Here is a 25,085-nt window from a genome sequence, read left to right on the forward strand (position 1 = left end):
CAAAGTCGACAGCCGCGTAGGTCCGTCTGTAACCGTTATCTTTTTTTTTTAATTCTGTGTTAGCGCCGCGAAGCAACTGTGGCTATGAGCGGCGTATAGACGTGGACAGATGAAGAGAGGACAGCAGGAAGGAGTGGGGGACAGGGGGGTTAGTATGCGTCCTGGGCCGACTTCAAGGGGAACTGTGCCGACATTCGTCTGGAAAGTCTTCGGAAAACCCAGGGAAAACCTCAGACAGCACAGCCGGTGACAGGATTCGAACCCGTGTCACCTCCCAGTCTCGGCGTGGAAAGCGATCACTCTAACCACTATGCCACGGGAGCTGGTGTGTAACCGTTATCGAGAGTGGAGAGAGGGGAAGAGAGGAAGAAGAACAACAACATATATATTGTGATGATGAAGTGGGGAGGTTTTCCACCCTAGGAGTGGAACGCTACCCCATAGCTAGGGGTCTAATATGAGTGGTGAGGAAGAAGAATGATCAGAAGTACAACCCTAAAGATTCAGCCTTTTTTCCCTTTCCTGTTAATTTCAAGTTGAAACGAGAATCCCAGCTCAAGAGACAAGAACACGCAGTTACGTCTGACGGCGGCGGCACACATCACATCCTAATAGTGGTACGGAACGCACCACGGCACTGAGCAAGGAACAGAGATACATTGGAGAAGTACCTAAGCAGCACAATGTACTGAAACTCGAGTGCAATAGGGGTGGACGGTATGTGTCTTATCAATGTCCTTAAGTTCCACGAGCCTGTTCAAGGCCTTCCACCTATTCGACTTGATTGATTGCCCGCCACTTGCCGTGGGAATAGATGGAAGATGCTCCGAATTTATTTTGCTCCAACCATACTGAGAAACGCGCAGTTCATCCGTAAAAAGACGGGGGAATTCGTCCTATAGGAAGTATTTATAGTACCAGTTCATTGTGCCGTGAACCATGTAAGGGACTCTCACAAGTGTGACGTGAAAAGAAACGTGTGACGTGAGAAAGTCATAATACTGACGGCATCACTGTAGCTGTTCTGAACCGGAATACCGGAAGCTCTAAACCGCATTGTGGATTGACACAGATAAAACGTGGAAAGAGACATTCTTTCGTCAGTAAAAACAACGGAGGGAGGGGCTCTCGCGCACAATGCAGCGGAAGAGATGGCTCGACCTTTTAACAAAGTTGACGAAGAAACACCCATCTACGCAAATGCCACAACGACCTCTGCTGGACAGCAGCTTCTAGTGACCGTAGTGCATGGTTGGGCATAAATACAGCTTTTGAGTATTTCCCCCCAGTTCCCTTAGAAGTCGGCCCAGGACGCACATTTCCCCAGGGCGTGAGTCGTGACGTTGCCCACATCCGTGAGGCCGACAACGGCAAGCTCTCCCACCACCACCACCACCAGTATTTAAATATTATTCATAAATACTTTTCAACACGAGTTTTTAATACAAAATGTAAATGCAGTATTTAAATACCGTAACTGCTACCATAAATACTATGAGGAATATGTCATCTGGAATTACAGAAATAACGATGCTCGTAACAACAAATCAGCAACGAACAATAGCATTTATTTGTTAGATTATCGTGGCAATTTTAATATTAGAAGTGTCTCGAAGAACGCATCTCTTAGGCATCTTCTCTTCGGCCGAACAATCAGATTCACAAAGGAGAACAGCATCTGCACAGGTGCACAGGTGAACAAATGCTTGTATTAAATTTGACGGAGTTGCTTCGTACAACAAGGTAATTGGGTGGTCGCGACCGTTGTCCGCAACAACAGTTTCCCTTTCCTGTTTTTGGTTGTTTGTTTGTCCTTCTCTTTTTCCTAGCTCACTTTTTTTTTTCACCCACAAACGCGTTTTGGAGTAGCGAGTTCTGACTGGGTCGGGGCTAACCTCTCCATATTTTTCTTTCTTTTCCAATCCAATCCAATCTCCCTTCTTCCCGACAGGTGAAATGCAGGGCAACTTTAAGGTACGAGTCAGTATATATATAATTGTACTTATATATAACATATAACATATTACTTACATAACGCTTACACTTTACACAACATATTACTTACACTTACTGTACTTATATAACATATAACTGTATTTAGGAGTATTTATAAAGTATTTACGAGAATAAATACCCAAAAATTGGTATTGAAATATAATTATAAATACGTTTTTTGAGTCCGTATTTAAATACAAAATATAAATACACGGATTTATATTTTAAATAGTATTTTAATTACAATGTATTTAAATACTGCCCATTCCTGCCGTAGTATAGCGTGGTAGAACTGATACAATATTCGCACGTCGATAGTCACAATGAAGACTATAGGAAGTAAGGCGGTGGGTTCGAATCCCACAACTGCGGCCGTGCTGTCTCAGGGTTTTCCCCGGTTTTCCGGCGCACCTCCCAGACGAATGTCGGCAAAATTTCCCGTGAAGTCGACCCAGCACGCACACTAACCCCGTATATCCCTCTCCTTCTTGCCGTCTTGTTTCCATCTACCCATGTCCGTACGACGCTTACAGCAATGATTGCTCCGGGGTGCTCACAGAAAAAAAAAAAAAAAAAGGGAAAGAAAAAGAAAAAAAAATATTACGTTCCGTAATCTACTTTCTCGCAGAAATGAGCACACCGTCCACCGGCTTCTATAGGTCATAATTTGATTGATTGATGCTGACGGTGCTGTCGCAAAGATAAAGATCAAGCGACGCCGGACTGTCTATAGAACATCTGTCTGCACCTTCCACTGAATATGCGCTGCTATACGATTACAGGTTTCACAGTATCACGTAGGTTATCACGCACCACGTAGCACAGCTATTTCTCCACACAGGTTTCGTGAGTTTATTTCGGTGCCGTGTTATTTCGGCACTGCATCTTTTTAATTGATGTCCAACTCGAGTCTGTTATTAAAAAACGAGGATTTCAGGAACATGTTATTTTGGAACAGTCGTTTTGGGGAATTTATTTTGGAACAATGTTATTTCGTACCCCCACGTAGGACACTCTACACCTTTCTGCCGCATCAGGGGGATGAACGCTAGGGGACGCGTCGAACGTTTACCATTCCTTATCGATGAAATGGACGATTGCGTCGGCCGGCACCGGAAACGACACTGGGCAAAACATCCGTAGTGGGGACGTCTCTCTCATAATAGCGAACACTGTATTGCCGTCTAATAAGGTGTGGAATCAGTGAGGCGTGCCATCGGTTGTTCAACCTTCGATAATAAGGCGCTGAGAAATGGTGACAACCGTGTATCCTATCTAAAGTGGCAAGATGAGTTATGAGCGTCGTACCGCCTGACTCTGTGTGTACTTGTAATTACATCAATGTGGCCGCCAGCGACCGTATAAGCCCGACTGGAAAAGATGGAAGTCATATTATGGGAAGGGTTGCTCAACACCTGGGAGCAGTCCGGAGTGCTATGTTTATTTCTGGACCTCCGTTCTTAGTTTACGTAATCCGATGCAGGCGACACAGTCGCTATATAGCCAACTGGGATTTACCGGGAACGTTATTTTCTTGCCGAATAACAGGAAGTATTACGCTTGTCGCGTGCCATATGCGGCGAATATATGACCAGTCTCCCTATACGGTTACTTGTAATTCCCACTCTTTAATGTCAATATCTGCTTTTTTTGCTATTTTATTTATGTTTTATTATTTGTTGCTCTTTTTAATGTCAATATGCGCTATAATATTCCATAATTAAAATCAATGTAAGCCTATATTTTAAGAGCCATTGGAATTGTGAACCTTTTGTAATTTTAGACTGACGTTATATACGACCATGCCCCGCTTTTATTGAACGCCGTGCTTATCTTTAACTAGTCTCATCCTAATCACAGTGTTGGCGCATTATGAACTTTGTTATCGATGCGCCACATCATAACTCCAGTTATCAGCAGCACGATTATTTCCAGTAGAGATTATAGAGGGGACGCGACGTCACCACTGGTATATGGTACAGTCAAACTCCTTTATAGCGAACACCTTTTTAACGAAAATACCCCTACAGCAAATTTTTTTTGCGGTCCCGCTGGAGCCCTATAAGTCCAATAATGGACACCCTTTTTAACGAAAATACCTTTACTGCAATTTTTTTTTGCTGTCCCCTGAGTTTCGTTGTAAAGGAGTTTGACTGTATTGTCACGCGCCACCTGATCTTAATCAGTGGCTGACGAGACGACACGGTCGACAAAAACAGCCCTAACATACTCGTGATTCGGTGGACTTCCCAATCTGTAGGACAGTAAACAACAGGGGGAAATGTCTCTAATGAAGCTTTGTTTTTGTCTTTTATGCCGCTCGTCTGCCGATTGGTTCCATGACTGGTCTCTACTCGACAGATAAAGTAACGAAAGGCGCTCTTCCAAGAGATTCCCCGGCCACGGATATCACGCTCTAGTTGGTCGGCAAATTTCTCACACATTTTGTTTGCCGCGGCGATGCATCGCATCGATGTTTCTTTTTTTTCTCTCTCTTTGGCACTCGCACACTAGTACGGGTCTATAAAGAGTACCCATATACCGAAGTATTTTTTTTTTAGTCCGTGCTAGCGCCGCGAAGCAACTGTGGCTATGAGCGGCGTACAGACGTGGAGAGATGGAGAGAGGACAGCAGGAAGGAGTGGGGGGACAGGGGGGTTAGTATGCGTCCTGGGCCGACTTCAGGGGGAACTGTGCCGACATTTTTTCTGGAAAGTATTCGGAAAACCCAGGGAAAACCTGAGACAGCACAGCCGGTGACAGGATTCGAACCCGTGTCACCTCCCAGTCTCGGCGTGAATGTTTTTAGTGATGTAGAACAGTAATAAGGAAGAAGCGAAAGAGAGCGAGACGACTATGCAAACCGGTGTTCTCGTCGGCTCGATAATTTATTAATTTATTAATTATTTATTTCTTCCGAGTTTCTCGAAACTTTTGACATTTACTGCTCGTGTTCATTACGTTCTTTCCTGTACAAAACAGCCTATAAAACGGCCGTCGGGGCAGTACCCTTTGCGGTGATGTTCCCGGGAAAATGTTTTGCTAGAAATCTATCCTAATAGCAGAGCGTCGAACCGAAACGTTTTTCGGTTTCTTTCGGGTTCGTCCATAAATGTTCGGTAGAGATTCAGCACCGGAGTCGGATCGATTAACCGGTTCAGAGGCTGTAAGCCGGTTCGAGGCACTAATATGCTACAAAATTATAGGTAGCCACCAAAAATGATACAAGATCTCTTAGTTACGTTTTTATTCACTTATTTTTTCTTCTTTTTTTACCGACAGGACACCCTTTCACCCCTTCTGAGAGCAACATGCCGCCAATCTAGGCAGGCAGACCGCTCGAATCCCACATCACCCCCCACCACCACACACCAACGCGAACCGAACAGGTAACCGAAATTTTTATATAGGTTCGGGTTCCGGTTCAGTTCCAGCTTAAAATTACGGCTAATTCCGTTGTTCCGGTTCGGTTCGACGCTCGGATCGTAAGTTCTGTTGAACTATACTCAGTCCTGACCAGAGGCGCGGGCAAGTGCTCTAAACCTTTATTTTTGTCAACGGAGGTTTTTTTTTTTATCTCTTTTCAGAAAATTCCCTCACTTCACCTCGATCTTCTTTTTTTCTTTTTTGCGCAAATTTCCCTCACCAGAATCGTTTTTTTCTGAACGCCCTTCTTTCATCCCACCCCAACATCAGATGAAGGTGAGCTGAAGATGTCCAGCTCTGGTCCTGATGGACCGTGTTGGGGCTAACTACTCCACGCGTTTTCCTCCTCCACTATCACCATCGTCGTCATCATCATCATCATCATAGTCCCCACGTAAAACCTGAGGTCGCATTATCATAATTTGCTCAGTGCTGGCACCAGAAGCTATTTTTCCGTAGTCCACACTTTTGCCCCACAAGATGCCGACGAATCCGAAACACATTCGTTAGAAGAGCCAGCATCACGTCACGTGTTATGCGAAATGGAACGCTTAGCGGAAGCGGCAGAAATTGGCCGCTCGGTTGCGCTTTACAGTTTTGACTGGGCGCGAGCCGGCCGAGTGAACAATGCGAGGAATGTCCGGCCTAGAACAAGAGGTAACACCCTCGCTCGCAGAGCGGAACATCCTTCGCCTGTCCTCTCCCACTGCTTTTTTTTTTTCGTTCCATTTTAATTTGATTATCCGGTGCCGATCGTTGACCACGGGTCACTCGCGTTACGCCCGTAACAGAAGGTGATGGAGAAACGAACGAGATTAGTATATACCCGCGGAATGGTTTTAGCGCATTGGGCTTCAGCGGTGTCGGACCATTTCATCGAACGCCGTTTCATCGACCCCATTTCATCGAACGCTTTTTCGTCCAAAATAGACGTTTCATCGACGCTTGATCAAGGTTAGTTCAGAGAGCCTTATACGTATTTCACACGTTGCCGCAAGAAAAAGCGGCGGCCACCGATTCGATGAAACGACGTTCAATGAATCGGCGTTCGATGAAACTTCAATTCGACGAAATGTCGCGGAACATAAGCATCGCAATAAGACAGTTATGCAGAGAGAGGAGAGCAGGAAGGACTGGGGGAAAGGGTGGGGGGTTAGTATGCGTCCTGGGCCGACTTCAGGGGGAACTATGCCGACATTAGTCCAGAAGGTCTTCGGAAAACCCAGGGAAAACCTCCGACAGCACAGCCGGTGCCGGGATTCGAACCCACCAGCTCCCAGATTTCAGCGCGACCTTTGCTACCAAGCTAACCGGTGTAACTGAGCGTGTATTGCGCGCTAAAAAATTCATATAAAAATATCTACTTGGTCCAGTTCAGACGGACCACACATACCAAAGTGTCAGCAGAACCCATTTACAAAAAGTGCAGATCGACGTTTCCCACCCCAATTGTTTTCCGCAAAATGGGCGGTGTACAGTCTCGTCGCGTGCGACACCGCGCTTTACCGCAACCCAGATGCCGCGTACAACAGCTGACAAGCGCCTGCTTGAAACGAGACAATGCGCCAATACCGTTCAATCTGGGACAGATGTTTCCACTGCTGATTAGTACCTGCCACTAACACAATGACAGTCGCGGCGTGGAAGTAGGTAATCCCTCACCCCGCCCCGAGATTTCACTGCTTTCGCAAAAACCATTAGGGAATATGGAAGCCTCTGGAGAAAACACCTTCGGTTAACTCCTTTTAGACAAGGACAGTAAGCGTGCAGGAAGGCGACTGCGACGAGAAAAAGTACCCGGAGCGCCGGAAACCTTGCTGGAAATTGAAGGTTCGCAAAGCACACAGACACGCCTCGTCACATAAGACGACCAGGCACAGGGCGGGTTCGTGGACCTTGCCGGGAAGAATTTCTTTCGTCAAAAGGGGCCACACGAGTCATACGAGTATAGCAAGGCCACTACCGCCCGCATGCAAGTTCCGCGTTTTATGCAATACGTAACACTTTTTACGTAGTATCTGGCGCCAGAATATCGAGGCAGAGCACAATGTGTGTTGTCGTCAGTGGCGTAGCCACGGGGGGGCTAGGGGGGGCTCGAGCCCCCCCTACCTGCCACGACCCGACCCACGCAAATCGTGCAAATCCGAGAAGAAAATAATATATGGGGGGGGGGGGGGCAGTGTGACGATCGCGAAAGTTCTTGCAGTTCATGACGGCTATCTAAGCAGCACTCGTGAATGGTTTTCAAAGTATGAGCTTTTCAAAGTACTTACAATCTCGTGACACCACCTCATTGGACATGACATCCTATATATGTAATCGTATTGTGAACGCCCAAATAAATTATTTTCGTTCTTTTTTTTTTCAACCGCATTCTGCGGTGTGGACAAGTATATGTGCGTTGTCGCATCCAGGATCGGGGGGGGGGGGGAGTTTTCGTATCGAGCCCCCCCTACATTGGAGGTCTGGCTACGCCACTGGTTGTCGCGGAACAGTATAACAACCTCCCTGTTGCACCGAAAATGCTCAAGATTAGGTGCTCAATTTCCATATTTTTGTCATGTAAGTTCTACAGATCAGCGGCTTTTCAAGAAGTGGCATCTAAAATCTGTATTAAAAAAATGCAAAAGAACAGTACTGGAAAGACAAACAAACAAAGGTATAGACGTCTCACCGTTCAGACCGAATTTTAACCATTTCTTTTTTTTTTAAGTGATGGGAGACAGAATACATCGTAACCAGAAACCGCTTTTTATTAATTCCAACTGCTTCCTTTGAAATCACCACGTACTAATTTCACAGGAAGAGAGACAAATTCATCCGCGAAATGTATGCGCCGAAACATTCCGCAACCGGCAGTCTGCGAAGTTCGATTTTAGAAGCGCAGGCGACTGACAGGCCGGTTGATGACACCATACCCGACGTGACACGGGCATATTTTTGCCAGATAAAACATTCGAAAAGAAAATAAAGCGCGGAAGAAACCGGCTGCACGGTGGCTGGAATGTGACAGCAGTGAGGGAGAGACGCCACGCATCGACAACTATCCAGATTTATTGGGGCTGAAAGGTGATAAGTCGTTTATCAAATACAAGTAAGAAAGAAAACAAGAAACAAGAAGAAATAAGACGTGGGAATGTTTATCTTGTACGTTTTTGGCGTCATTGCTTATTTACGGGCATTTTCTTTCTCTCTCTCTCTCTTTTTTTTTCATGTCAAGATTGATGGTGATCGGTTTGGAGCGGCAAGTACCTACATAACCACAAGCACCATGGGCACCAGAAAAAGGACAACTCCTTCAGCTTTTCCAAAATAAACAACTCCCGTCGCTTTCAATCCATCCTGGAGTGCGGCACCCCAAGCTTACGAAGCGGACCACCGCCCACTGCAGAATTTATCGCATTTTCACAAAACGTAAACTATGTTTCTGAAGACGCATCCCAAGGAATCGCGGTCTGCAATACCGCAGCCTCTCACATCAACAGATAATCGACGAGATTGGTAAACCTGATCCGGCGGCCACAACTGATGCTATCTCAGCTTTCTCCATTGACGCGATCGCACCTGACGCGCTCTCGCGAACGTGAGTCGTCCTATCGCGCTTGCTTCCACTCCACGCTGAATCTCATGGCCAACAATAAAAAAAAAAAAAGATAAGCCGTCACAACGTATCAAAGCGTGTGGGAAAAAGAAGAAGAGTAGCATTACAAGTCGAGGTAAACAAGCTTGAGGAACAAAATCCAGGGACGCCCAGGAGGATCACGGGAGCCCTTTCAAAATCAATGCGCGGTTGGCGACGCACAGCGACGAGCATCCTCCATCCTTCGCTGTAACGCATTCTCTATAAATCCCGAGGTAGGGAAGGATAAAATGGCAACAGAGCAGCACTCACCCGTCGTCACTCTTGGCGTCTCGCACACAGACGCGGGCGAATGCTGTCGCAGACGACACAAAAAACACGAAGGTATTCCACCGTCTGCTTGGAAGCGCTGCGTTGCGAGGGGAGACCTGTTTTATGTCACGCTGGTGCAAGATTCGATGCTGCACCAACACAACTTCAGCGAAAACCGACTAGCACTCAGCGCGAAAAGCAAAACATGAAAAACAAGAATGGCGAAGCGGTGAAGAGGGCGCTCAGGTCGAAGGGGAGGCGATCCAATCGGAGAGGGAGTGGTGTCACGTGACGCCAAGCGAGCGAACGTGCGCGTGGTGGTGGGTGGTGAATGGAAATCAAGATACGCGGATGACAGACACTGAGGGGACACTTTTTGTTTGCGCTTGTGGGGTTTCTTTTGTTTGGACAGATGCATTCTAGCCGGCGAGACGAACGTCTTCCTGTTGCTATTATTGCGTGCATCTTTGACTGAGCATCGTGTTGCTGCAGCACACATCAGTGGTCAAACACTGCTGCAGAAAAGCTGGACCATGGTGCGCAATAAATGCAGTTATGTTATGCGGTTTATGAAAGAGAGAGAGAAATAAAATAAAATAAAACATGTAGCATCGATAACACAAGACGATATTCATGAATTAGAGATACTGACTAGGACTCGCTATTTGGAACTTGCCGGCGCAGAATTTTCAGCTGCGTGTTTTACAATGTTCATTTTGTGCACTGAAAACTGTGCGTCGCTGCCCATGTGTACAGTGCGTTTCTTACATATTGTACGGGTATGCACGCCGGCAACACGAAGGCTACTGACTCTATTCTTTTTCAGCACCACAATGTCTGCACGTTGAGTAATCATTTTTATTCAAAATATGTATATATGCACAAAGCCCAATCGTAAGAGATATGTCTTTGGACTTTATTCCAGTTACCAAACCCAAATTACATACAAGTACTGCGAACATCTTGTCCTGATATTTGCCTAAATTCGGGCATTTGAATTGTTACCCGTCAATATCTTTTTCTTCCCGTGGAAAAACAGTACGGTACAGAGCTCCCCGGAAGAAGAGAGGTGCCGTACGGTTGACCGACTGTGATTAAAGCGTCGTGTTGACTTGACGCCAGAAAAAGCTGCGTAATGCATCACCGAACTGACCAACCAGAAGAAATTCTCACACGACCGTGTTGAAGAGGTCAAACAAAAAGAAAGAGACAAAAACCGGATTCGCAACGCATCCCATTTAAAACCAAAACCGAAACCGAAACTAACGAAGCGACCCTAGAAGCGACCACCGTGCCACCGACACTCGTAGTACGTTCCATGCTCGCTGTATGCCGCCACCAGACTGAAAACCAGCAAACATGGCGTTTAAACGCGAAGGAACAGATACCGCACTACTACAAGATTTACATGTATGCGACTTGTTTGAACGACATCTGAACCGATTTTTCGTTCGTGAAACTGACGTGAACTACTCTTGGCTCGTGCCACAGCTAATTGTTTACCGTTTGCAGCAAAGAAGAGTATCCGAACTTCTCGTGGAAAAGATACCAGACGACGAAGCTTTCCTGCTGAAAAATGGAAAGTAAGATCGCTTATCATGCTCTAAAACATAATCGCGCACATTTACTGACAGTGCAGATTCGGGATTATTTATTTTTTTTGCCGCAATTGCAATTCGAGCAAGGCGATCATGGTGAATGTCGCTTTGCATTCTGTACCGCAAAACGTCTGTGGTCTGACATGTATCGCTCTTTGGTAGGTACGCTTGTACATTGTGCCCACACCGGCCTGTGCTCGACACCATCGAAATGCTTGCCGTGCATCGGAAAGGCAAAAAACACCTCTTCAGTAAGTACAAGCAAAAAAGAAAAAAACAGTGATTTGAACTGTGTAACAGAATAGTGTCTAGTTGAAGTATTCTCACACAGGTCTTTCGAGACACCTTGCTAGAGAACACAGAAAAAAGGAAGAAGCTACAAAAAGAATACAAGAATTGCAGCTCAAACAGGAATTACGAACACCACTAGGAAGTCATAAAGCTGCGAAGGTAAGACATGTCATGTTGGCCAAAGAAATAAGGGGCAAGCGAGCTGGTTTACTGAACTTGTAGGTAATATTTCCTTGAGTATGAGGAGAAGACAAAGTGACATGAAGGGACGAACTCAAACCAGCAAACTGAAGTGTTTATTCCACAAGCACTCAAAGTATGAGAAAGGAGGTTCAGCAAAGAAGGCACCAGATTGATCGACGGTTGGCTAATACAAAGCTGGTGACAGATTATTTCACTGGCCTCCAAAATGACACTGGCTGTGTCATCCTTTAGACTGTGCAGTACTTGACATTGAGCCCAAATGGGGACATAGTCGGAGTAAGAATGCAGGTGTCAGTTTAGTTCAGAAAATTCAGTATTTTTCCTACATTCGAAGAATGTTTGCGTAATCGATCATTGATACATGGTTCAGTTTGCCCAACACACTTAAGAGTGTCTTGTATTTGTGTCTTCTGATACTCAAGGAAATACCTACAAGACATTTTATGTTCAAGGCATATTTTTGCAACAAAGTGTTGAACAGCTATTCATGCTAAGATGCTCGTCTAATAGTGGCGTCACCAGGGGTGCGTCACTCGGTGTGGGTACGTACTAACCGTAACCCCCACCCCCCACCCACTCTATTTATGGATCACTCCCCATACCAGACGATGCAGTGCACAATAACAGTATCATACCACACTCTGCAAAAGCAAAAAAAAACACATGCTAGCAACATGCATGTTGCTTTCGGTGTCATCGCGCCGAGAGTACTGGAGAGTAGTGGTAGAGGGAGAATACTGGTGCGGGGCATCACCCAGTGCGGACCCCCCTGCAGTGACGCCACTGTCTTCTACGCAAGCTCATGTTCTTTATTTCATCTATTTCAGTGTTTAGGTCAGGTCTCTGCAAAGAGCAGCATGAAACGTCCACGATTAAAGCTCATGAAGTCTGCCAAATACAACAGCTGCTGCGGCAAAAAGGGTGGGACGAATGGCACTGAGAAAACAGTTGGTATGTTGCCAGTTTTTTTTTTTTTTTTTTTTCTGTTGTGGCAATGCGCATCACAAAAAACTTGACAGCAGAGATATGTGCAGTAGAAGTGAATTTTGGAAAATATTTGGGGGTGATATTTGTGTTTTGTGTGAAAAACACCTGTACAGTACGGGGTGTGTGCAGATAAAGTAGCCAGTAGTAGTAACGTGCATAAATGTGGGGCTACCTTTTCTGCACACACCCTGCACAGTGTTTTCCACAGGCACATGTTGATAGAAATTTCACGAAAAAATAAAAGAGTATCAATGCTGTGGGAGATTTGACAGAAACCACTGGATGTTCACTGATATTGCACTGCAATGTTCCTAAAGTCCCTGTTTCCGAGAGGCAATTTGGTGCTCCCAAATAATGCCAGCGTACTGCACAAATATTTGCAGGTAGTGGACATGCAAAACAGAGCGAGCAGTCATGTTCAAACCCGCTGGTGAACACTTACGTGCAGCAGCTCCAGCACAAGAAAAGCTTCCAGGAAGCCATCGAGTCAAAGAGAAGGAATACTGTTTCCCAGTTATGTGGACAGGACTGTGTAGCTGGTGGTACACCCATTAGAGTTTCTTCCATTGGAAAAGGCCACGCTACTGCTTCTGACCAATCGCTGAGTGAAGAAGAGCGAGCGAAGAACACGGCGAAGGCGCAACATTATCTTAATTTAAGAATGTAAGTACGTTATGTGCATGTTGCACACAATTTCGAGACCATTGGGTATGCTTAAAGTTAATTCAAGACTGGATTTTAGAAATAAATAGAGTGACCATCAGCAGAAAGGTAGGCTGCAGTTTGGGCATCCATAAGGCCACTATTCTTTTAAAGGGACTGTAAATTTCTTTAATAGTATGAAGTAAACACTGGCTTGCATAACAAGTTGTAAAAAGAAAAAAAAATTTTTTGATACACGATTTTTTCTTTTTACAACTTGTTATGCAAGCCAGTGTTTACTTCATACTATTAAAGAAACATGTCCCCTGGCTTTTGGTCCATCTTCAGACTGTAAATTGAAATGCAACCACCAGGTTTTTTATGTGCCATCAGGTAGAACTCGGAAACTTTGGGAAGGCGCCATAATCATGCCTTCGCCTACAGAATGAAAGAGTATAAGAATGTTTGAAAACCTTTCCAAGTTTTCCCACAAGTGCGTGCCTCGACTCAAAAGTATTTAGGTTCCAGGAACTAACAGACAAACAGGATGCCTGCAGATGCTGTGATCACAAAATTATCAGTCTTTGATATCCGTTAGTATAAGAAACGTGAAGGATTGAGACGTGATGGCTAGTGCATGCCATCACAAAGCACTTAATGGCGCCACAAAACATGATGAAAGAAGCAAGTCACAGAAAAGGTTAGCCAGCTGTAGGACTCGGACCAACCTCTTCTGGATTACCGGTCCAGGGCTCTTACCAATTGAGCTAAGCTAACACACCTCCCCAGCGACTTCCAAGGGTGTGTCATCTGAAGGGACAAACGAACCACTCTCTCACTCATCCCACTTTCACTCTCGCATGTTTTCTCACTCATACACACATTCATACGACGGAATCGACGCAAGCGACATCTGTTGAACATGATGGCAATTTATGTTCTGAGGCTGGAAATTGCTGGGGGAGGTGTGTTAGCTTAGCTCAATTGGTAAGAGCCCTGGATCAGTAATCCAGAAGATATGGGTTCAAGTCCTGCAGCTGAAAAAATGGCTAGGAAGCAAGCGAGCTGGTGAAGATGATGCATAATGTAAAAACCCCGAGACTAGGGAACACGAAGGGACAGACACAACACGAAGTCTTCGTGTTGTGTCTGTCCCTTCGTGTTCCCTAGTCTCGGGGGTTTTTACATTATGCCTACAGCTGGCTAACCTTTTCAGTGACTTCCTTTCATTAATTTCTTAGGCTGTCGAGGCTTTGTATGTATTTGTCCTTTCTATGTGTTCCAGCCTTAGAACATCAATTGCCATTATGTTATTACCTGCAGGTGCATAGTAACATTATTGGAGGAAGACTTTTTTTGAGACCATTCCTTTAACTTTATCGACGAATGAATTTTACGCGTAGCTGGGAGGGATCTGTGGTTTAGGAAAATGAACTGTCATTTTTGCAATAATTTTTTAACCAAAAGAGATTCTCTGTTTCAGGGCCGGGTGGTTGCTGAATCCTGAGGGTAAATGGGTGAAAGACGAAAATGTGGAGTTCGACAGTGACGAAGAGGAACCACCTGCCTTCAGTGCGTGACAGCGTGGACATACATTGGAGAAAGAAAACACCCTCGTCTTTTTCCCACTGTCCTAATTTGGTGGAAAGCGTCCATTTGACAGCCACCTACAGGTGCTCCTGCGACACAAAAGTTTTCGCTCCACAAGTCGCACCGACTCGTTGCGACATTTGATGTAAATAGTGTGTAAATAAAACAAGATTGTTTTGAACCATTTTGCCTGCACATTGCAGAGCAAACTTGCAGTTTTTAAATGCCAGAGAGATTCTGTAAATAAAGCATTGGTGTGCGTTAGTTAAGTACCCACCACTGGTACTTTAACTATGTCTTCTTATGAGTATAAAAGCAGTGTAGCTAAATGGATAAACCTCCGCTCGTTTGTGATGACTGCAAGATTGTGCTGCTGTTGGAGCTCGTGGGGCTGAATCTCACTACCGACAGTGCTCTCTGAGGAACAGCCTGGGTACTCTGTCATAGCCAGGATTTTTTTTTCTTTTTTTTTTTTTTGAGGGGGAGGTGGGGGTGGCTCGAAGGTGGCACAAAATAAAACTATCTTTGCTTTCACATGTACGGGGCAAAATGGTGATCGCCAGCCAAGTGGTGATCACATTTCTTGAGAGCTTCAGCGAATCACCCTGAGCCACCATGAAGAAATGGCGCCATACATACAGGGTGGCCTACAGTTCTACCCTAGCCCCTCGCTACGCCTTGCTTTGACAGTGTTTCCTGAACGATGTCCCCACAATTTCCTCTGATGTTTGCCTTGGGTGCACGTTACTCCACCGGTTACTCCTCCCTCTGCAGCTACATGATGACGTAAGCCAGGCATACGAATGGGAGCGCAGCGTACGCGATTGTCTCCGAGGTCGTCTGCTTGGCATTCGCATCGCGATATACTAAGTGAAAAGTCGTCAGAAAATACAACTTCGCTTAGCAGTGTCAATTCTGACGTGGCCATGATGAGTGGAACACGATCTTACGCTACTGGCTTTACGAACACGTCCGACGTTAACCAGAAACAATTGACCTCTACCCGAGAAACGTCATCATGACGTTGGTAGATAGACTGAAACCAACACCAATCGGAATGGGAGGGCTGGGTTCCACGAATGGGCACTTGTCCCTTTCAGGTCGTAATCCCCGCAAGACCGTGGCTTTCGGGCGCGAACTTGTTCGCCCCTAGCTTCGAGCTACTTCAAGTCTACCAAATTGGTGGCGCTGTCGAACACTATGACGTCATTTGTTTACAAACAGGGAGAGGTCTATTAACATTCCACAAGCCGATCACAGACTCTCCGCGACCAGCAGACGCCTTCCCCTCGTATTCCCCCTCGCTCGCCCGCCCGCCTGCGTGTCGATCAGTAGGTTGCCAAGGCTAACAAGGTTCCTCCAGCCGCTCGCCGATTGGCCTTGTCCGGGTGACACTTCCAGAGAGGGAATTCGGAGTGCTCTCAATATGCGTCGTCTGCTCTTGCCATGTGTTACGTCACACTGCACAATCAAACAACGCCACCAATTTGCGTGGGATTTTCGGCGTTATTGTCAGTGATGAACGCGGAGTAAAACGGCACTATATAGTTTCGGAATCGAACGGGGTGGATGCGATAATCCCTTTAACTTCCAGGTGCGATTACAACGATCTCGGATAGAACCAATCGCCAGTTCGTAATAACGAATAGCACATTATCGTTCGAACTCTTGCGCTATATGGCGTACATGAAACGCTTTACTGGTGAATTTGTCAAGCTTTCGTGCGTCCGTTGCATGTAATACTTTTCTGCTGCCTCGCGGTAGCGCGATCAATCACAGCGACGAGCTTCGTGCCGCCGAATTTTTGGACGCTTTTCTATTCCCGGCATTTGAACGGCATCGTAGTCGAAGAAAGTACTGGATCGACCTTGTTGGACGAAAAAGCATTGTCGAACAGAATTAGCTGTGTTACCCAACTCACAAGAAGTATAGATATAGGTGATTTAAAGTCGCTGCCTGGGCTACATTGGGACTTTCCAAGCCCCTCCCCGCAAACACACACTATAAAAAACCTGAAACAAATATTCGGATATGAATATGTTTTCTGTTAACGTACATGACAGGAAGGTGATAGAAAGGAAGGGCAATACCCCTCAGAAATGAAAATCATGTGCAAATAATACCGGTTCTCCATATATCCTTCTTTGAGGACACCCAAAAAACAACTTTATGATGATATTGCGAAGAGAGTTTCATCGCCAAGGGCCAAAAACTCATGTCGCGCTAGCATCTTGAAGAAATAAAAGAAATGAAAAGAACGAACAGAGAACGTAAAATTTGGGAATCGTTTTGAGAAATTCTCTCGTTGAAACAACAATGTTTTCAAAGTTACAGATTCGAAGTTTCCAAAGATTCCAAAATGCAAACTGCCGCGAATCGTTATTGTAGTGACACGCTTTTACAACTCATAAAGCATGCCTTTGCATATTTCGGAAATTAGTTTTATGACCACACCATATTTCCGATTTCACTGCAAGAAGAAGTTCTGAGACTGAGTTCTAACTTATCGCTATTCGTGAAAATATCGCAAACGCAGATGTCGTACAACACTTCTTCTCCTTGCATCTTGGCGTTGTGATAGAAAGAGATAAAAGGGGGGCGAAGGTTCAAAGGCTTTTCCGTCGAGACTCCCATAGCGTGGAGTGTGTACGGTGTTGGACTCTATACCTGTCGGCAGCATGAAGGGGTCTTGTTTCGTAGAGGCTTCTCTTCTGGCGTCCGTGTTGGTCTTAGCCAGTGGTTATGACTACAAGACCTACTTCTATACGACGAAGGTGATGTTTCAGTTTTGTCGTTTTGTTTTGTGGGCGGATATTGCCAGTACCCGTATACAGCGATTGTAGCGCATGAATAAAATATGAGGGAACATGAATGGGTACTGCACGAACGTGCTTTGTAAATATACATCGCGGGATATGACTCGGACATAAACGTGTCCGCTATGATTATTATTACATACCTGTGGCATATCGTATAGAAGGGGTAACGAAAGTTCCAACCTTTACTCTTATTTTTTCCCCTAATCTGTATCTAATCTAATCTAAGAAGGGATAAAACTGAGCATTCGCTGTCGTTTCCCAAGCAGCACAATGTACTGAAAGTCGAGTGCAATAGGGGTGGACGGTATGTGTCTTATCAATGTTCTGTAGATTCACGAGTCTGTTCCAGGCTTTTCACCTACCCGTCCACCCCTATTGCACTCGACTTTCAGTACGTTGTGCTGCTTGGGTTGGTTCCCTGTCTATTGCTGCAGGGAGGCAGAACTATATAGTTAGCACGTCGTATACGTGAGTGCGAACACCCTCAATCTTCCGATATTTCTCTTCAGTGTACATTCTGTGATATCACCAATACGTTTATCAGAGCGCTGAGAGGTTCACTTGCAGGTTCATCGATAACTTTCTGGACACATTGTGCCAAAACTTACGATTCTTCGTATAACGAATTCGTAATACGCGAGTCTGCTTCCATAACGCAACGCAGATCGAAGCAAACACGGCAGTTAATCAACAGGCATGCTGACGCTGCAATAGCTGCGGTATTTATTTAATTATTTATAGAACACACCTGAAAATGCCCTACACACACGTGTGTGTGTGTGTGTGTCAGTAAAAATAATAATCATCAGTAAAAGTGCGTCTTGACATTTGCAGGTGGACCATTTCGGTTACGCAAATAATGACACCTACGAAATGCGGTACCTGATTGGTGACCAGCACTGGAATGCCACCGTCGGGGGCCCCATCTTTTTCTACACAGGCAATGAAGGAGGCATCGAGGACTTCGCCCAAAATGCGGCACGTAGCTACTTCGTCGCTTTCAATTTTCAATTCAATTTCATCCTTTCAATTTGCATCCTCCAAAATGAAACATGAAGCTCATCAAAAATATATGCGTTTAATGTGCTCTCTGTGTACGTACGTAGGGTCTGATGTGGGACTGGGCTCCCGAATTCGGGGCCCTCCTGGTTTTCGCTGAGCACCGTTACTACGGAAAGTCTCAGCCTTACGGATCGCGGTCGTACGAGGTAAGCAGTTATAAATAGCGCTTGGTGGTGGGCTACTTGGTATACTTAGAGGTTTACGCAGCGCACATAGACCTCTAGGTAAGCAGTTATTTTCGCGGCTGGTCATAGGCAGGAGAACGGAGCTCTTACGTCTTACGTTACGTTTTGTAGGATCGAGACCATCTTGGATATCTGACAGCCGAACAGGCTCTCGCAGATTACGCCGATCTGCTCCAGTATCTCAAGGCCACGATTCCAGGAACTGCCCGGAGTCCCGTAGTGTCCTTTGGCGGTTCTTACGGTGGCATGCTCGCTGCGTGGTTCAGGATGAAGTATCCACACGTCACTGTGGCGTAAGTGAATTTGTCGCATTGACTGCGTGTAAATGGACCGGTATATGTCGACTGAATGCCTCAGTCGACTAATCACGAAGGTCCTGCCGGAGGTTTACACAGCAATCGACTGAATCCGCCAAGAGCACTCAAGAATCCAGTCGACCTGCTCGGCTGAAGCGACCCCTTTGTTCACCGAAGTGAAACTTCCCATCGGTACGGGTTTCAGTTTTGAAATTTAGTGCCCGACACGAGCCGTGTATTGCGCCGCTAGATATAAGCCACCTGGTTCAGCTTACAAGGCGAGGACATAAGCGTGTCGACTTCCTTTTAACCCTTTATATGTATATATATTTTATATATTTATATTTTATATATATTTATATATATTTTATATATATATTTTATATATATGTATATATTTCGATTTACATGTGAAGGAGAGGTCCAGTCCTTTCGTCTACACTCTAAGAAAAAAGGAGTAATTTTACTCCTTTTGCGGACTAAACGCATTGCCACAAAAAACTGTCCCTTTCGGGAGTAAATGAATGTCACAGAGAGGAGACTGCATTTCACGCTTTGTTCTAAAAGTTGCAGGCACACAATTCGTGTGCATGCATGAAAATACTTTGAATCAAACCGTCAACAGTGGGATATCGATTGATAGAAAATCTTGGGACGTATATAGGGCAGAATTTACGAAGAAAGAAGCCCTAACTGTTTCTTACTCTGTGTGGGTGGAAAATTGCCAAGTTGGTCGAGTTATACAGCGTTATGTCATCAAATTGACCAAAAACACATATTTACGTAGTCTGTCGCATTCGGAAGACCATTTGCGAAGTTCAGTGACAATTTGCAGTCCTGAGGAGTAAATGTCGGGGTTAGGCGTTGGTCGGCCTTTAGCGTCTTCGTGCTACCGCGCCTGCGATCGCAAAGCGGCGAAAAGCACCATATTGGTTGATTGATTGATTTGAAGGAAAAATAAAATGGAGACTCCGGTTTCCTGGTGTGAGACCAACAACTCCATATCACTTGCAACAGTTACATTTGTGAAAGCCACCATAATTTCACATAGCACCATAGTTTCCATAGATCTTCAACTGAATATGGCGCGATTTCGGCCGGCCTTTTCCCGTAGTTTTCTAGAAACCTTACATATTTAATCCGTATAGTTTTAAAAGCGTATACCGCTACAATAAAATGAAGTGATATGTACAAGGGACGCAAAATGTGCAGAGCATTGGCAGCCAGTGCTCCGGTGTTGCAGTTTCAAGGACTGACCCCCTGCGAGGTCTACAACAAGATCGTGACCAAGTCCTTCAGAAGGGCGTCCGACAGCTGCGTCTCGGCCATACGAAAGTCGTGGACTGTTATGAAGGACATGGCTTCTACAGGTTAGTTGAACGCCCCGACCGGAATCACCGCAAAGTCAGTCATAATTTCTCGCGTTTATTCAGATGCAGGTGCTGAAAAGCTGGGCGCGGCCTTCCAGCTATGCAACGTCCTAACTCCTAACAACTACACAGTGTTCCGAGATTGGGTGTATCAGATTTACGGCAATCTCGCCATGACCAACTATCCTTACCCCACCAATTTCCTCAATCCCGTGCCTGCGTATCCTGTCGAGGTAGGCACTAAATGGTACATTGTTCCATATCTGATATAACAGCACATGAGAACCCACAATCACAAACCACATCAGCACTCTTAAAAATGAACTTCACCACATAGCACGCTCCTAGTCAACCATCACCCCGAATGACAACGTTCTCGCCCTAGATTTGTTGAAAAAAGGAGGAGGAGCCTATTTTGTGCCATTATGCACGGCACAAAATTGGCTCCTCCTCCCGTTTTCAACAAATCAGGGGCGAGAACGTTGTCATTCGGGATGGTGGTTGGCTAGGAGCGTGCTATGTGGTGAAGTTCATTTTTAAGCCTTTCACCCTTTCACCATCACCATCACCACCACCACCATCATTTTTAAGAGTGAGTGTCCACATCAAGGACAGGAAGGATATTATGTATGGAGGGACACTCGTTGCGTAACTGATCGCGTTATTCTTGTCAGGCTGCCTGCAAGTTCCTGGAGGGTGACTACTACAGCAACGACACCCTTGTGCAAGGTATCTTCCGGGCCATCAGTGTCTTCACAAACTATACGGGAAATGTCAATTGCAATGACGCCAGTGGAAATACCGATAAGCTGGGTGCCGATGCCGGATGGGATTTCCAAGTGAGTAGCTGCCTAGGGCAATGCGTTCGGACCGTGCGGCCCTGCGCCTCAAGCAAGATGAGTGCTAGGTTCTGCGTAGAATCACCAAATAAGTTCTCGGGGACCGTGCCTATAGTCTACTGCATGCGAGAGGCTTCTCTATCTTTCGCAGTCATGCACGGAGATGGTGATGCCTATGTGCTCGGACGGCGTCCAGGACATGTTCTTCCCTGCCCCCTGGAACGTGTCTGCCTACACCCAGAGATGTCAGCAGAAATATGGAGTCACTCCAGAGGTCAATAAGATACTCATCACGTACGGAGGAAGGGACGTCAAAGCTGCTTCAAACATCATCTTCAGGTAAATGACAGGTCCTCTGATACTCCTGAGGGAGTATCAGAGGACCCGGTGGCTCGGTCTGTAGCGTGTTCGCCTTCTGATCCCGAGATCGCGGGTTCGAACCCGGCCGAGGACGTCAGCAAGTTGGTGGCAGGGTAAAAGTTGCTTAGACACGCCGTCTTCCGCGAGGGACGTTAAATACGGGGTGCCGTGTGATGAGGTTTCATCGCACGTTGAAGAACCCTCAGGTGGGCAAAAGCAATCCACAGACCGACCGGTGTGGCGTCGCTCATGATCTCAGTTGTCTCGCGACGTAAACACCCAATTATTATTATTATAGAGGACCCGGATACCCCACGGATACTCTATTGCGAGACGTGGTTTCTCCGATGCTGCTTGAAGACCATTTTGAAGATATATTCGATATATTTTATTGCTAGTGACACCTTTGTTGGGACTGCGTGAGGAAAAAGGAAAAACAAAACACTATTCGTCAGCATGACGATTAACATATGTCAGCGACATGCAACTCGTTTTCCCTTTAGTCAGTGATATCTGGAATGGATGACGACAACCTAACAGAATCCGGGCAGACCAAAAGTGGTCACGTGTAACATTTTCTATTCCGTTGCAGTAACGGCGACATGGACCCGTGGTCTGGGGGTGGATTCCTGAGCTCTGTTTCTGACTCCCTGGTAGCCCTTCTGGTTGAAGGTGGTGCCCACCACTACGATCTGAGAGCGGCTCACGCAAACGACACAGACTCCGTCCGATTCGTCAGGGCAATGGAGAAGAAATATATTAGCCTGTGGCTCGACCAGCACGAACAAGAAACACGATAGCGATAAACAAAAGTGGATATTGACTAGCGACGATGGACCCGCTATCACGATTGCCGAAATGGATTTTTGGAATCGTTACGATAAATTTGTATTTTTTGTTGTCAGTGGTGTCCGCGAAGCTTCTTCTGTGTAAAATCCCATTTCTGCGGAGCTGCGTAATTGTTTTACAATTTTAAGTTACTGAATGTTGCCAAGTCGTATTATCATTATGCGCGTCACACACTCTTAGAAAAAGGGGTGGAGTATAGTTACACCTGTTTGGGAGGTAATAGCTGTCGCATATGTTGTGCGTGCTACCTACGAACACTCTTAAGAATGAACTTCACCACATAGCACGCTGAAGGCCATCCACTGTACAGAGTGATACCTCTATCACTCTTGATTTGTGAAAAGCGCGGGACGTACGCCTTTTTGTAACAATTAAAATTTCTGCATAAGTGTCACAAAAAGGCGTACGACTCCCCCGTGGGGGGGGGGAGAACGATGTCAGTCGGGCTGATGGTTGGCTAGGAGGGTGCTATGCGGTAAAGTTCATTTTTAAGAGTGAATGATAGGGTTACCGCTTCTGCTTCTGTGAGCAAGGGGGGCGTACGCCTTTTTCTAGCAATTTGGATATATGATAATTTCTTTTACCACCCTTTTACACCCCTGATCAGACACTATGTTGACCTAAGAGGTAACTATACACTCTAAAAACAGATTGGTGGTGGTGGTGATGTTGAAAGGGCTTGCCGTTGTCGGCCTCACGTATGTGGGCAACGTCACGACTGACGCCCTGGGGAAATGTGCGTCCTGGGCCGACTTCTAGGGGAACTGTGCCGACATATGTCTGAAAGCGTCTGAGGTAAAACCCAGGAAAAACCCCAGACAGCACAGCCGGCACCTGGATTTTCTCTCTCTGTTCCTGATATCCCACATGTTCCTGATATCCCAAAGTTGTGAAAAGGTGCTAACTTGTACACTCTAAAAACAGAACTTCACCGCGTAGCACGCTGTGCGCCAACCATTGCCGCGAATGATATGGTTATCGCTTCTGATTCGAAGAGAGAGGTGGGCGTACGCCTTTTTGTGGCAATTTGAATATATGAAAATTTCCACAAAAAGGCGTACGCCCACCTCTCTCTTCGAATCAGAAGCGATAACCATATCATTCGCGGCAATGGTTGGCGCACAGCGTGCTATGCGGTGAAGTTCTGTTTTTAGAGTGTACAAGTTAGCACCTTTTCACAACTTTGGGATATCACGAACATGTGTACGAAATATTTCGGTCCAAAACTGCGCAGATTTTACTCAAACGAACTATTACGAAGCGAGTGCTTCGCCTCTGTGAAGCTAGAGGGCGCTGAAAGCGACACACTGCCGACATCATCCGGCAAGGGAGAAAAATGCAGGCTTGAAAGCGGACGACAATGCTGGGTGACGTCACGGAATCCTCTTCCGGACGAACCGCCGTAGTATTGAGCTGTTTTCCGCTCTTGGCATTTCTGTTTCGGTTTGCTATTGTCATCATTTACGAATTAATTACTCGCGCAAAATGAATGCGAATGTTGTATTCGGTATCGAGGGGATGGTTTGTGTTCGGTATGACGCTCACCTCTTTTTTTTCTTTCGTTTTTTCTCGGGCGCGGTATATTTGACTGAGGTACGCGATGTCTTCTGACGTTGAACAGTGTCTTTGGTTTCCCGAGACAGCTCCAACAGAAAGATAAGGTTGGATGCTGGTGAATGAAATCTACAAAGAGAATGCCTAGAACGCGGGCGATGGAGGAGAGTGGTCTAACTCTTCCGGAAAGGGCGGCGAAAGGATTGGAGACATCATCATGAGATCGCGCACGTGCACGTAAGAAGCGGCGATAGCCGTTGTCTATATGTGTCAACAGATATTGAGAAATATCCATTGTGTCAGCTTGTATAGGGAAAGGGAAGGGGAATAAATTTCTGATAGCTAATCTCTATTGTTCCTGAAGGAGCTGATAAAGAGCGTATTGTAGGTTACAGCGCAGGGCGGGAGAACGTCATTAATTTACACAACGTAACATATAGGGAATATTGCAAATAAGGACAACGATAAAGGTCACGATAACTGCAACAAAATAACTAGTAAACTGATGAGCTCAATTATTATACGAGTTTCGCTGTGAAACATTCTTATATGCTTGAAGTGCGCATTCATCTTGTGGCAGCAGTCGCGACGCTGCCGTTAACGTCATCACCATCGCCATCCGACAGTGGATGTTCGCCGGACGTGCCTTGTAGGCCTTGCAGACGAGAATTGCCTTCTGGTTTGCTTGGCTGACATGTCTATATAAGTTCCGCATAGAAGCCTCCCACAAAGAAATTTCTTGGGCAGAGAATGCATTCATCACGCCACTAACCGCTAAAGTGCAGAGGAGGGATCTTTGCCCGTGTCTGCGGCTCCAGAACAAGAGGACCAGCTTACGCAAAACCAGGACCAAATTGCAAAAAATGTTGAGGAAATCACAGTGCCGTCGTCAGTATCTTTGCCAGAGCTCTACAAAGGAGCACCATTGAGGACAGTAGCTTGTGCCCATGGTACCACCGAATGTACTGTGGGCACTACCGAGGAATCTCCTGAACGTTCGTGCAAGCGGCGCACTGACTGGTCAAAGTGCCTGCCCGACGACCCGGTAGATGCAATGCTTTGAAAAAAAAAAAGTTGCAGTGCCAGCTCCTGATTGAATAAGGCGTCGCCATGAGTCTAGACACTC

At 45.9% G+C, this 25,085-nt stretch overlaps 3 protein-coding genes across 6 annotated transcripts in view; 2 read left to right on the top strand and 1 right to left on the bottom strand.

Moving 5' to 3' along the window:
- LOC135390920 (LIM domain and actin-binding protein 1-like) overlaps positions 1-25,085 on the bottom strand; it is a 96,719-nt gene that overhangs the window by 67,733 nt on the left and 3,901 nt on the right. Inside the window, exon 1 of one of the 4 annotated variants that reach the window (XM_064620904.1) lies at positions 9,314-9,535. The exons of 2 other annotated variants lie outside the window; for them this stretch is intronic. The gene's annotated coding sequence lies outside the window, so the exon portion shown is untranslated. Of the gene's footprint in view, positions 1-9,313; positions 9,536-25,085 lie in introns of those variants that run through there. One more of the 4 variants, XM_064620916.1, reaches the window with a different exon arrangement.
- Positions 10,634-14,815, top strand: LOC135392670 (sodium channel modifier 1-like). The gene is made up of 7 exons (XM_064623392.1): positions 10,634-10,723; positions 10,826-10,896; positions 11,074-11,162; positions 11,243-11,361; positions 12,234-12,357; positions 12,777-13,056; positions 14,519-14,815. Exons 1-7 carry the CDS (start codon positions 10,673-10,675, stop codon positions 14,613-14,615), a joined length of 831 nt encoding a protein of 276 aa, XP_064479462.1. The 5' UTR covers positions 10,634-10,672; the 3' UTR covers positions 14,616-14,815.
- Positions 17,236-22,460, top strand: LOC135390919 (lysosomal Pro-X carboxypeptidase-like). Its single transcript, XM_064620901.1, has 9 exons — positions 17,236-17,399; positions 18,279-18,422; positions 18,551-18,652; positions 18,803-18,984; positions 20,200-20,357; positions 20,421-20,590; positions 21,032-21,196; positions 21,348-21,535; positions 22,149-22,460. Exons 1-9 carry the CDS (start codon positions 17,304-17,306, stop codon positions 22,354-22,356), a joined length of 1,413 nt encoding a protein of 470 aa, XP_064476971.1. The 5' UTR covers positions 17,236-17,303; the 3' UTR covers positions 22,357-22,460.

This window comes from Ornithodoros turicata, chromosome 4 (assembly GCF_037126465.1).
Source record: "Ornithodoros turicata isolate Travis chromosome 4, ASM3712646v1, whole genome shotgun sequence".
Classification (NCBI taxonomy): domain Eukaryota; kingdom Metazoa; phylum Arthropoda; class Arachnida; order Ixodida; family Argasidae; genus Ornithodoros; species Ornithodoros turicata.